The following is a 13,841-nucleotide window of genomic DNA, read 5'->3' as shown; positions in this document are numbered from 1 at the left end:
ACACAAGGCTTGATGCTAAACAGGAGACTTGATTGTGTGTGTAGTGTCAATCATAACCATCTTTATTCACTTTAAATCTACAAGCCTACATCAGGCTTTACAATTGTTTAGGATCAAGCATTAACAACTTTGAATATTATAAGCTTTATTTGGGGAAATAATGATAGTTGTAACAGGTCAAAACTGATAAAAGGGGTTAATGCCACATTTTTCTAAGATTTGAGCAAGTTGTTAGAGTCTAAAACAATGCAATATGTGTTTGATTGACCCAGGATATAATATGATTTTACATATGTTTGGGGTACTCACTTGATTGAAAGAAACTAATTCCACTTTTTCATGCTTCCGTAAGGCACATCTTCGGTAAATTCACACAAATTCACAATTTAAAATAATGAATACATATAAACCTGGGCTCAATTTCATAGAACACCAAAATATTGCTTAACAGTTATCCGATAAGCAGAAATGAGCAGACTACCAGTCACAAATTGTACCTGTAATGTGGTAGTTTGGTTGGTAACCTTATTGGGATAAGCATACCTTTGTTCTTTGCTCCTTTTTGTGCTGATAAAGCAGCTCTATGAAATTGGTCCCAGATGTTTGATCCCCATCAGCCTGCCATTTAACAAACGATGAAAGCACTGGTTCCAACGACGTGCTAAAAATATCAATACTATCAAAATATCGTATTAAACAATAAAGTGAGTACAATGTATACTCTAAACAAACACAAACAAAAAACAAGTACTGAATCAACATTGTAAGTACTAGTAATCAAGTCAAACTCAATTAAAATTTTCAATCTTATACACTATGTACAAATAAATATACAATAAATATTACAGCACATTTGTTTTTAATACTCTTAAATTAAATTCAGAAGTTATTCATGTAAAAGAATAACTATGTTCATACAAAGAACAGATTTTCAATAAGAAAATGCATGAAAGACAGATATTTTTAGTTGACTCACCAGTTTGGTGAAGAGTTACTTGCTAGCGTCTTAGTTTCGTAATCATAGATTTTGTTTCTTCATAAAGCCCTGGTCTAGCACCTGGGAGTTACAGGGTGCATTATCCTATGGACATTTCCCAGTGAACTGACGGACCATTTGAAATCATTCAACCGTGCAGGCAGGTTGCGTATGGTGGCATATGGTGAACTGCATAGAACTAACTCAATGTGTAATATCAAATAGCAGGCTGGCATAGTTCATCCATCACTCAAAACTGTAGAGGATGGTAATGAATAGTGAAACAGTACAAGGGTTGACTGTGTACTGTGTAGATATATTCACCACGCGCTAACATGGTATCGTACCTGCATAGTATCTCTATCATTCAAAACCACAACAGTATTTAATAGTCAAACAGTAGGAGGGTTGACTGTGTACTGTGTAGATGCATTAACCGCATGCTAACATGGTATCGTACCTGCATAGTATCTCTATCATTCAAAACCACAACGGTATTGAGTAGTCAAACAGTAGGAGGGTTGACTGTGTACTGTGTAGATGCATTAACCACATGGTAAAGAACTGCAGTCTGGAATAGTTTTTCATCCATTCAAATCCACAGTGAACTATATTGAATAGTCAAACAGTAGGAGGGTTGACTGTGTACCTGTATAGATTAACTAACAGTAGGATGAATCAGTGAATACCTGGCAGTCAATATCCATGCCTGTCCACGAACAAGTGATGTGCATCAGTGCAGTATCTGCACTCGGCACCACCCTGCGTTGTCATCAGTACCTTAAAACTGCTACCTGCGTCGTGTTGCTACGCCCCCATGGCTGGATACACTGGTTTTGGGCCGCATTGCTGAAAAGTAAGAATCGGATCATTTGGAATGTTATGGAACGCCGTCATAATTTGGAATAGTAGTCAATACTTAAGTTATCAAAAGATGATCACAATTCTATGACACAATTTTGGCCCAACTCAGTGATCACATGACATTGTTAATTATCACACAAGCGAGAGGAGAATTTCCGAATTCCATGAGCACTGTGTGATAAGGAATTTATCTTCAAGCAAACTTGATGCAATACGCAGTGTTGGTTCTGCTGTACATTTTACATACCTAGCGTACAGTACGCAGGTTGGGATACGGGCAGTGCGAAACAGGTTTATATATCACCTATTGCTATGGGACAACAAATCAGAATCAAGGAATCAAGCTTACCTGAAGAAAATATCTATTATACCATCTAGATACAATTTTGTCCTGTGTGTAAAATTGAACTATGAAGAACTCTAGCTATAAGGCAGCTGTGCAAAGAGGAAAGCAATCGAGAGCAGGACGTTTACTGAACCCAATGTTATCACCCATAATAAATCTTAGTGGTGCCATTTTGGGATACAGTTTCCCTTTGTGCTACTGTGTAGTGCACATTTTAGGTGTGTGTTTTAGGTGTGTGTGCACTTGGACACAATTCCCATATTATTGCATGCAGGTTGATGCACAAAAGGCTGCCATCTTGAAATACCCAAAATCTTAATACAATTTGTAATTGAAAAAATGAGAAACCTTTCTGACAGGAACTTTTCTCAAATTCAATTTTTGGCGGATAAAAACTTAAATATTTTTTCCATAACCACATTACTTCGAAGTGATCTTTAAAATGCTCTTTACTGTCAAAAGCTAAACTGTACTTCTAACCAAATAAGTTTTCATTGTCATGTTAGGAGTGGTTACCAAATGCCTTGCCTTGAAAGCAAAATACATGGGAAACAGGTGTTACCGATATTACGTTGATAAGTGGGAGACTTGTAAGGTCTGTATAACGTATAAAATAACCCCTTCGTTGCTATGTAAGGCAGGCCTATGCACGTCTAAACGCGTACACCAATGAAGCATGCAGCATTTCTGGTTTGATTTTTATGCCACAAGCACGCACACCCCCACGCTCAGAGGCGCCATGTTGTAGGATAGGTATTTGAATGGTAACGTCAAATGGATACGGTCTATTGGAGAAAGCATACCTTGGTCGGCTGGTTTGTTTGTTTGTTTCTTTGGATTGCTATAGTTTGCCATCACATGGTAATCATTGGTCATCTTGACATCCTGATCGTGAGGACTGTTACTGTATCACATAGAAAGAGATATAGGGCCAGGGTTGTATAAGGGACAGAGTGGGAGGGGTGAAGGAAGATAGAGGTAGGCGGGGAAGGGTGTCCGGATGGGGAGGAAGAAGGATGGGGAGGGTGTGGTGAGAGAAGATGGAGATTGGGATGGGGATGACCGGAAGGGGATGGTTAGGGTGATAGAGATGGAAAGGGTGTGGTGAGATAAGAAATGACCAGAGGATGAGTCAAAAGAAGTGGTTAAAGTCAACCAAGAAAGTGGTTTGGGGATGGGATGACCGGGTAAGGATGATTTAGGGCAAGGTGAAGAAAGAAAGATGGGACGAAGTAGTATGTTTGGGTTGATTGGGGGGACAGCATTGGAGGAGGTATGGTGATAAAGAAAAGGTGGATGGGGAACCAAGAAATAATTGGCCATGGTAAAAAGGAAAAGGGTATGGAATGAGTGTGTAGGAGTTTTGAGGGATGTGTCAAGAATAGGCAGAGGGCACGGAGGGAGAAGATTGGGGGAGGGGTTTGTAAAGAGTTCAATGAAGACAAGTTAGAAATGATGACAGATGAATATGTGGAAAGATACATGATGAATATTAGAGACAGATAAATTTGAATGAAATGATGGATAAACAAATGTACAACAGGAATGGTTTATAGAATGAACAGAGGATGGTGTAGGAGGGAATGAAATAACGGAATAGAGGGATATTTTGAGATTGGGCAAATTGGGGTGGAGTTTATAAACATTTGGCGCAACCAGGGGAAGGAAAAATTTGGGGAAGGGAAAATGTGAGGAAGGATGGGAAACAAGGTATAAGGGAGGCAGTGCAGGTAAGGTGCATCAGCCATTTGCAGAAAGGGTGGTTATATGGTGAGAAGAAACAAGGGTGGAAAAACAAAGTGGGTACAGACAGTGACAAGAGGGAGAAAAAAAGAGGAAAAAAACAAAATCAATTTCTCATGCACACAACTTGCAGACAGAGCAACAAAATCAAATCTGAAATTAACACAGAAAAAATTATATCGAGCAATAGTGATGAAGTCAGTGGTCTCCCTTAACAGTGGTCCGCTGGCTAAATGCCAGATTAACCACCTAAAGACAAGTCAAAATTTACTCTAATTATATCGACTGGCAAGTTCAATATTGAACAGTTGAAAAGCATCCGTGGGGTTAGCGACAAATCTGTTGGACAAGCTATGCCAAGCTATCTAGTCCTGATGGTCAGTCACTAAAAAAGTTCAGGGCAAACCCTGCTGCATGTTATTCACTTTCTCCCAAATTTAGGTGCAGTATTTACTTTTGCTATAGAAAGAAATTAATAACATGTCCACAAGACATTTTCAAAAAATTGTTAAAGCGGAAGGAAAACGTAAAATTTAATTTTGTGATGCACTCATTTTCCAATACAGAGAGTCCTCATGTGAGCGAAGAATGTTACAAGAGTCTCTAACCTTTTTAGTCTTCGAAAAAGACTCTACTAGCGTCAAAAGCGTCAGGCCGTTTACCTTGGGCCACATTCAGTGTAAAATCCGAGCGCTGATAATGGAAAATGAGTACATCCCAAAACTGAATTTGAAATTCCTCTTCAACAGTGACACATTTCTTGGCTATTAAAACCCCCCAGAATTATTCAGCCTAAATGAAAACTGAAAAGCTTTGACTCACTGAATGATGGAGTGTCTCTCTTTTCGTCTAAGTTGTTCATTCTCAGTGAAGATAATGGTATGATAAGGAGTAGGGATATCCAATGAGGGCAAGATGCCTCGGGCTGCATTGATGACTTGACCCAAGATACCGTTATAGACCAATAGATCATCCACAAGAAGCTGTAATGGAAAAGAAGATGGAGACAAAATAGTGGGATGCGGTGGTCAAGCGGCACTAAGACTTGAGCTCTAGAGTGCGTTTTGGTGACCCCAACCAAAAACTGTTTGGGTTGTTGGTCGTTGGTTCTGCTGTTCAGACTGAACAATAACCGAGTTGTGAGCTCGGTTACCGTTTTGGTTATGACGTCAGAAACAGTTTTTGGTTGGGGTCGCCAAAACGCACTCCTGGTGTTTCTGATCAGCAGAGTGTAGGTTCGAGTCCCCGCCTTGACACTTGTGTCCTTAAGCAAGGCCATTATTGCTGCAGTCTTTGGATGGGCTGAAAGCCAAAGGTCCTGTGTGTTGTGTAATGCAACAAACAAGTGTTAAAGAACAAAGTGCATTTGAACCCAAACATGCCACAAGGGGCTTGTTTCTGACATGATTTGCCAGCAATAAGCACCAACTCACCCAGTTTCCCTTTCAAGGTGTTGTATTATGGTTGCTTCATCTGATAAAATTATTCTTAACAGTTCCCACCAGATTCGGGCCCAATTTCATAGCGCTGCTTAGCGGCCGATTTCATGCTTACTGCGTGATTCCCATTTCATAGCGCTGCTAACTGTAAGCACACGAAAAGGTATGCTAACCTTCCGGTGCTTACCACACAAAAATAAATGACGTCACAATGCAAATCCACGATAAATGCGCAATATGGCCGCCCAATTTTTATGCTAACCTGTGAAATCACTTGTACCTTAGCAAGTTTTTTCTGCTACAGCTAGCACAAAAATTGGCTTACTGTTAGGCAGCGCAATGAAATTGGGCCTCATTGTTGTGAAGCCATTGACTTACAGAAAAGCGAATTTAAACACTACTAGCCAAGAACCCAACGAAGCGAAAGGAAGAAAATAAAGGAAGTTTTAGTTTTAGATGTGGGAGGTAAACCCAATCCATGGAGTGCCCCATCGTGATTCAAACTAGGGTCCTGGAGGCGGTAGGCGAGGAAAGATACCACTACAAAAACCTGACTGCCCGCTAAGAATTTACTTCAACAATGTTTTGACGCATTATACACACTTTCAATGTCTTGGCTTACCCCAAACTCCTTGACGCCCCTGTGTGGTGTTTTACTGTAGTTCCAGAGTTTGATCATGGAGACTGCCAGAGGCTGATCAAAGATTATGTACACTCGATTTATCTGTATTGAAGTAAAGACAGAAGAAAGATAAAAAAAACATGCAAGAATTCAGGTGGCCTTTGTTTTTGATGATCTTCACTAAATTGGTTAAGCTTTTTTGTGAGTTTGATTTTATCGTGGTCATGTAGCTATTTCGAAAAAACCAATGGAATGTACTAACCCATTTATTTTTTGTGCTGTTTGATGACCTCATGTTTCAAAATTAATTCTAAATGAGTATAAAGTAAAATATCTAAAGTGAGATTAGAGACGTAATTTCCTTACACTTTCATGAGGACTCTATTTATTTGAAAAAGAGTGCATCACAAAACTCAACTTGACCTGGAGACCCTCTTTACAAAAAACTATAACAAAACCCACAAGCTAAAGTCAGGCTCCAGAATGTGCTTCAATTGCCTTACCACATGAGGGAGTATAGGTGCCAGCCACATGTGACTGCCATCAGACGTATCATTAATGCCATCAATGAGTTTATCTGGAGTTCGAACGTCATCCATGACGTCTTCTAAGACATTAACACTGCACGGATACGCTGCTATGTCTGGTGTCAGATTAAGGCGCAATAACTTCTTAAAGGGAAGGTATACGTTTGGCAATCAATCTTAAAATTAGTAGCAATACACAATTTGTATTATAAGCCCACAGCAGCTTCGGATAGTGTAAGCATTTTGAGAAACATTTCACTTGTGATGCAGTGTTGGGATCACATGTTCTCAAGGTCACAGATGATACATCTGGGTCATGATGTTGATGAAGATAAGAGTTTCGGGCAAATATTACAGGAACAGATAAATTTCTAGTGTTGCTATCAGTGTCATTTTAGGATTAATTTCTTAAAAATTAAGCAAGTTCACCCCAAACAAGGCTAAAAGCCACTTTTGGTCAGTGGCTATAAGAAGAAAACATTCAACATGAAAATAACTCAGGGGAGCTGAGCATAGGAATTGATATTCCTCTACACAGTCTAGATTGTAAGATGGAGGGAAACATGCACCAGGCAAAGATTTCCAAAGAGATGCATACCACCAAACTGAGGTTGGGAGTACAAACAGTCAGGTTCCTTTCCATTCCAATGTTTTATAATGACTGGGGTAAAGGGAAGCAAAGGATACTAGTCTCAGTAAGAGGTATCTTGTCGCCGTTAGCATCGTAGAATTCTAGACCGTTGAGACCGATGTAGTACGGATCACCCCAGGTAGAGATCAGCTGAAGCTGGAATACAACTGTCTCAAAAGGTTAAGGAATAGTCACAACTCAGAATAGAGTAAAAACAAACTATAAAACAGTAATCAAATACTCCTACTTTTACTCCTCCTACTCGCCCCTTCCATGGCAAAACAGCCTTTAAGGCTGAGTCACACTGCAGCGATAACAAAAACGACAACGATCACGACACAAAGAGAACGCATCAAATTGGTAGAATGAGCATGTGCGTATTCTGCGTGGAGCAATTAAACCAATGGAATGCGTTCTCTTTGCATTTCATTAACGCTGCAGTGTGACTCAGTCTTTACTCGAAGACTTTTTATAAAAGATAATTTCTTTTTGACCGGCTTACCGCTTGGAACTGAAGTTCTGATTTTGTCTGAGTGTGGTCCTTGAACAAGACACTTAACTGTTGTTGCTATGTCCTTTGGATTGGACTTGAAGCTTCATACAAGGCACTGCTAGGGTAACCCCCCCTCCCCCCCCAAAAAAAAAAAAAATAAAAAATTAATATATATATATATATATAATATAAAAAAACATAATAAAAAAAAATAGAAAGGATACATCCGCATGGCATATGCATCGGTACATACTCCTGACTTGGCTGCTCCATTGCCACAAGACTTTGCCTGATAAGAGAGAAGAAAAATTGATGAAAAGTGGTGTTAAAATGCACTGTATAGGAACTAGTTATTATTATTATTATTATTATTACTGGTCTCCAAACTAGGAATTGGAACTTCATATTGATGGTCAAACGTTCATGAACATCAGCATATACAAATGGATACATTAGATGTCTTGATTTGTACTTGCTTTTTAAGACAAACATTTAAACACTTTATTACTACCCAACCCTTCAAACATTTCACTGCTAATTTCGATTTATTCTGTTGGACTAAGGATTGCACAAGTAAACTGATTATGCTTTACATGGGATCAGGGATACCACCAAGGACAACACTCTGACAAAAGTTGTGTTGTTCAAGCCATTGAAAACGACTGATGTTGGAGACCTTTGATCTCAAATATCTGGTTTATTTTAGCCATTACTTTGTTCTTCAGTGTATAGAGCATATTACTAAGCCAATCAATATTTAACATTCAGTGTTTCGGGGGCGGTTTGGGTAGGAAAAAAACGAAAAAAACAATGACTATTCTGAATGGCCCCTTAGGGTGAACTTCTCAAACTTGATCTTCATGATAAGCCTACCTCAATGCATCAGGAATAACCTTAGCCTGACTGGGTTGGGTCAGCATAGGTGACGATTTATAACCGCTGAAGCTGATCTCCTGAGCAGAGTCAAAATAACAGAAGCCAGGACCCTTCCTGATTAAGTAGCCCTCGCTTGGTGAGATCTGCCTATTGTCCATAAAGACGTGGACTATCTTAGCCTATGAACAGATGCAACAAATAGGATTAGTAAATGTTAGAAAAACTTTGGGATACTTTGAAATGCAAAGTGGCAGCATTGACTTACCAGGGCCCATTTTCAAAAAGCTTTTGGGTACTTCTTGTAACACAAAACACAATGTCCACAGATTTACATTAAACTTACAGTTTGAAGATAATGATAGTAGAAAGCTTCCCTGAAAATACTAGTTGCTGAGGTGCTGTAGTTTTTGAGAAATGAGTAAAATAATGTCATGAAAATACGTTTTTATATGCTAAAATAATTTTCGTCTCATGATCACTGAGACGAAAATTATTTTCATGACATTGTTTTACTCATTTCTGAAAAACTACAGCACCTCAGCAAGTAATATTTTCAGGGAAGCTTTCTACTATCATTATCTTCAAACTGTGTAAGTTTAGTGTAAATCTGTAGAAATTGTGTTTTTTGACCTACAAAAAGTACATACACTCTTTAAGCGAAAAATACTGCTTAACAAACTTCTTTGCTAAGCAAAAAAAATACTGCTTGGAAAAATTCTTTGCTTAGCGAAAAATGAGTGGGGCACCAGTTGCAACAACGTGCCAAACAAAGCTAAAAGCCCTTCTTGCTAAGGTACTACCAAAAAAATTGAGATGAAAATAACTCAGGGGAGACTGAAGGTAGGAATTGATATTCTCAGTCTATGGTCCAATTTCATACAGCTGCTAAGCACAAAAATTTGCTTAGCATGAAACGTTTGCCTTGTTAGAAACAGGATTTCCCAACCAGATTTCTACGTGATTTTCAAGATAAGCAAACAACAGCTGAATACCAGTAACTAGGAAATGCAAAAAAATGGAAATTTGGTTGGTAATCCTGTTTTTATCCAGGAAAAGATTTCATGCTAAGCAACTTTTCGTGCTTAGCAGCTCTATTAAATTGGGCCCAGATTGAAGGATGGAGGGAAAAATGCACCAGGCAAGGAGTGCCAAAGATATGCGGTGCGTGGAATAAAGCTGTATGAATGGCTCCTTGTTCTACATCTCAGGCAAATCAAGAGTGTATGGATGGAGGAAGCGGAAAGTCTGGTTTCACGCTCAAACATCCTGATAGGAGGAACCAGGTCAGATTACACTATTATTGGCACATTAACCATGAAAATATCTATAGAAAGCCAAAGTCTTTTAGAAACTGGCATCTTAAAATGAGCTCCATTGCTTACCCCTCTATAGGTGTCTTCGGGTGATTTATTGTAATTCCAAATCCTCAATCCGGAGGTCTGCACCTCCCTCCCAAAGTCAATCATCACAAGGTGATCCTCCCCTTCGGCAAATGGTATCAACCACATGTGCTCATCACTGGTCGTTACATTGGCACCATTGATTAACCTAAAAAGGGGTGAAAAGAATCTAGTGTTAGGAGATCTTTTCCCTTTTAGTGAAATCGTAATAGTGAAATTGTTATAAATATTGTGGTGTGTGCAATTGTCAACTCCGGAACTTTATCACACAGTACAACTAAGAGAATTTTAGTTATTTTTTTTTCATTTGTATACACTGAAGCTTTGTGTCCCGGTTAAACAGACATCGTGCTACAAAATATCTGGGCGCATGAGAAAGTAAATTTTTATGGTAATTAATATTTGGAGTAATTACCAGAGGTATAACCTAACCAAATAGGGCCCAATTATATGGCTCTGCTTACTACAAGCAAAGAATCGGCCCTAACAGAAGTATTATGTGCTTACATAAAGCATATCTCATGTGTTAGCAGGGAATTTTTGCTTTTAACGTGCATACTGCATGTTACTAGGCATTCTTCATGTACACAGCCAGCATGTACACAGCCAGAATTTCAGCGCTTGACCTGTAAGCTAAGAACAGTGATTGCAAGCGCTGAATTCAGCTGTCAGCAAGAACCATGAAATTGGGCCCAGATTGACATGAAAATAATACTGACTTGTCTAATGTTCTGTCATCTGTTCCATATCCAGGGAGGTGATTCAGATCTCTTGGCTTAGCATCAATCATTGAGATATTCAGTGGGATAGCGTCCCCCTCTGGATTGAGAACGTCCAATCCTGTCAGTCCCAGATAGTGCATATCTCCCCAGGTGGCAGTGAAGTTCAGCTTGAGATCTGTCAACCCAAAGGCACACATAATCATATTTAGTATAATTCTGATGATAGCTGAACTCGCTGGATTTAGAATGCAGTCTTTCATAACACCCCAATAGAAGCCATTTTGTGTCCCAAAAAACCCATGGGCGAACACGGGACACCAAACTATAGTGAACATCGGGTTGTGCAGAATTTGGACCGAAAATGGTGTCAAGCGACCATGCGCCAAAAAAACAACAACTTGTCCCTCTATGTTGCAACTCTCGATGTACACACATCCCCCCTTTAGAAAAGCAAGTACAGAGACAAGCCGTTTTGCTGGAAAAACAAGATGAAAGTGCACATCCATGGCACAGACGGAATGTGAACAAAGCATTCTGCATGTATAACTTGCTTATCTACGACCATAACTCACGTCTACAAGTAAAGACAGCCTCATCCTCATCTCGTCTGTCTGCCGTAACTCTCGATCCAGCCTGGATGGGAGTAGGTGTCGTCATCTCCCCTTCATCTCCATCTTCATCAGGGAAGAAACCTTGGTGATGATGAGGAGGATCTTCAGTTGGTATCACTTTCTCCTCAGTCGACTTCTTCTCTCTGAACATCCGGGCCTGGGTCATCGGTCGTTCCTGAAAAAGAAATACCATCATTAATTTTTGATTTTTTTCTTGAGTATTATTAGTTTTTGGGTTTGAACAAAGACAAATTTACTGGAGCGGGACTAGAATCAACCACCTCCGGATAACAGATCGGCACACTACCAGCTGAGCTATCTAGCCCTATGTTGGCTGTCTCTCTATCAGTCAACATCTTAGTAAAAGGAGTAGGTCTCATAATTCAAACGCAGTCCCACATACCTTGCAAGAAAATACTGAATGTTAAGCACCTTGAGCGTCACTGAGTGACAGCTATGCGCGCTATATTATAAGAAGTCACTGTTATTATTACACTTATTTTGGTGAGTTTACCTCTCCTTGGTCAGCAGTCTTGGGTCTCGGTGTCGTGTCTTCATCTTGACTTGAGCTAAACCAATCCTCTTCAGCGACGTACGCTTCATCATGTCTTGAGATTAATTCCAGTATTTCCTCATCCTCGGTGAATAAGATGGTCTGTCATAACACAAGTTTAAAGACTCCAGTTGAAATTATTTGTTAACCGTGCAACATCGCGTAAAATCCATAAGACACAAGATGGGATTTTGCCCTAAGTAACGAAGCACTTAATGGATGTTAAACTTGCATCTGGATAATAATAATAAAAATAAATAATGAAAACTTATAAAGCGCATAAATCCATCAAAGTGTTCATGGCGCTAAATACAAACAAAAAGATATTCATTTTTGGTTTTATCCATATACACCGATGTGTGTTAGAACTGTATACTCAGTACTTTCCCGAGTTGTGAAAAAAATTGCAGGCATATTACTTGGATGGGATTCGAACCCATGACCCTTGCAAAGATTGGTCTTTGTCAATTACCAACAGTGTCCAGTGTATTTAAGCAGCTCTATGAAATTTGGCCCTGGGCAATGACCAGGGTTTATGGAGGCAGTTTGTTTTAGTACAGCCGACATGGTTTTACACATCAAAGTCAATGTTTTGGCATTTAGAGCCGGATGTTGGAGGTCGAGAATTGTTTCTACATTTTTCTGGGGAGAACTCTGTAGGGAATAAAGAATTGAGAGAGCTCTTGTACTTACATCACCGAAACTGTCTGTTTCTCCCTCAGCTGTTCCAGATGCTCTTTGGAAGAGAGAACAAAAAACATTAATTGAAATAGTATTATACAGGATTGGTAAGAATAAAAAACATCGTTGTTCAATTTTAGTCTAAAAGCTAACTGGTTATGAAGCTCATACTAAAACCAATTTTTCTGTGAAGTATTTCCCTCTAAAATGACATCATGTTTAAGAAAGTTGTACCTGAAAACAGTACTGAGTAAACAGTGCTAACACATCGGTGTATAGGTAAAAACAAAAATTAATATTCTTTATCCCGGATGCAAATTTAACATCTCTAATATCGTTGCGGTACCCACTGCCAAAACATAGGATTCAAACTGCCACTAGCTACCAGGCAACCTCGGTAGTCTAGTTGGTAAGAATTGCAAGGGTTGTGGGTTCGAATCCCATCCGAGTAACATGCCTGTGATATTTTGTCACAGGACTCGTAAAGTACTGAATATACAGTGCTAACTCACATAGGTGTATGGGTAAAAAAAAAAAAAAATTAATATTCTTTATCCTCGATGCAAATTTAACATCTCTGAAAAGTGCACCTGAAAACCTACAAAAAAATGGTTTAGCATGAAAGATAAACTATGACAGCCTGCAATATGCTACCACATGGTAAAAACATCTACATAGTTCAAGAACACAAATGTACACAGTTCACAGCTGTGCCAAAATACAACAGCCAATTGGTACTCTGATGTTGCAAGAGTAGAAAAGTTAGTGTTTCTCAGTCAGAACCTTAAAATTAATGTTATTTTTTACCTCTCGATTTCTCCTTTGAAGATAGAGTGTCCGTCCAGAGAGATTTCAATGTCTCTGGCTCCTCGGAAGGAATGGATGCGAGATTTATTGTAATTCTACATAAAAAAAAACAACCAAGATAAACAGCATAAAGGCTAAAATTGTAGTTCGTATATTATGCAAAGGTTTTTTTTAAGAACCATTTAACCCTTTCCTTATCTTAGACTTCTCGGGTTGACTGAACTATTACACTCTTTTTTCTTAACAGAGACGAATAATGAGAGTGTTGCGACAACTTGAGATTAGCAGCCATTTTGTGCTTAAAGGCAGTGGGCACTATTGGTAATTGTCAAAGACTAGCCTTCACAGTTGGTGTACATGTATCTCAACATTATGCATAAAATAACAAACCTGTGAAAATGTGAGCTCAATCGGTCATCAAAGTTGCAAGATAATAATGAAAGAAGAAAACACCCTTGTCGCACGAAGTTGTGTGCGTTTATGGTTGATTTCGAGATCTCAAGTTCTAAATACGAGGTCTCGAAATCAAATTCGCGAAAAATTACTTCTT

The 13,841-nt window shown here is 39.1% G+C and overlaps 1 protein-coding gene across 4 annotated transcripts in view; it reads right to left on the bottom strand.

The window, feature by feature from the left end:
* LOC139944185 (katanin-interacting protein-like) overlaps window positions 1-13,841 on the bottom strand; it is a 39,463-nt gene continuing 25,622 nt past the window's right edge. For all 4 annotated transcript variants that reach the window (XM_071941150.1, XM_071941153.1, XM_071941151.1 and 1 more), the window contains 14 exons: window positions 13,292-13,386; window positions 12,497-12,539; window positions 11,765-11,905; window positions 11,212-11,425; window positions 10,637-10,814; window positions 9,900-10,065; window positions 8,515-8,696; window positions 7,866-7,930; window positions 7,205-7,315; window positions 6,494-6,633; window positions 5,991-6,092; window positions 4,752-4,912; window positions 2,990-3,090; window positions 1-1,825 (listed from right to left, as the gene is read on the bottom strand). In XM_071941150.1, the coding sequence (XP_071797251.1) occupies window positions 1,767-1,825; window positions 2,990-3,090; window positions 4,752-4,912; window positions 5,991-6,092; window positions 6,494-6,633; window positions 7,205-7,315; window positions 7,866-7,930; window positions 8,515-8,696; window positions 9,900-10,065; window positions 10,637-10,814; window positions 11,212-11,425; window positions 11,765-11,905; window positions 12,497-12,539; window positions 13,292-13,386 (1,758 nt within the window). In that variant the 3' untranslated portion in view covers window positions 1-1,766. The remainder of the gene's footprint in view (window positions 1,826-2,989; window positions 3,091-4,751; window positions 4,913-5,990; window positions 6,093-6,493; window positions 6,634-7,204; window positions 7,316-7,865; window positions 7,931-8,514; window positions 8,697-9,899; window positions 10,066-10,636; window positions 10,815-11,211; window positions 11,426-11,764; window positions 11,906-12,496; window positions 12,540-13,291; window positions 13,387-13,841) is intronic.

This window comes from Asterias amurensis, chromosome 11 (genome assembly GCF_032118995.1).
Source record: "Asterias amurensis chromosome 11, ASM3211899v1".
In the NCBI taxonomy this organism is placed as follows: Eukaryota; Metazoa; Echinodermata; class Asteroidea; order Forcipulatida; family Asteriidae; genus Asterias; species Asterias amurensis.
The sequence above is the reverse complement of the archived record's forward strand: the minus strand, read 5'-3'. Positions and strand labels throughout refer to the sequence as shown.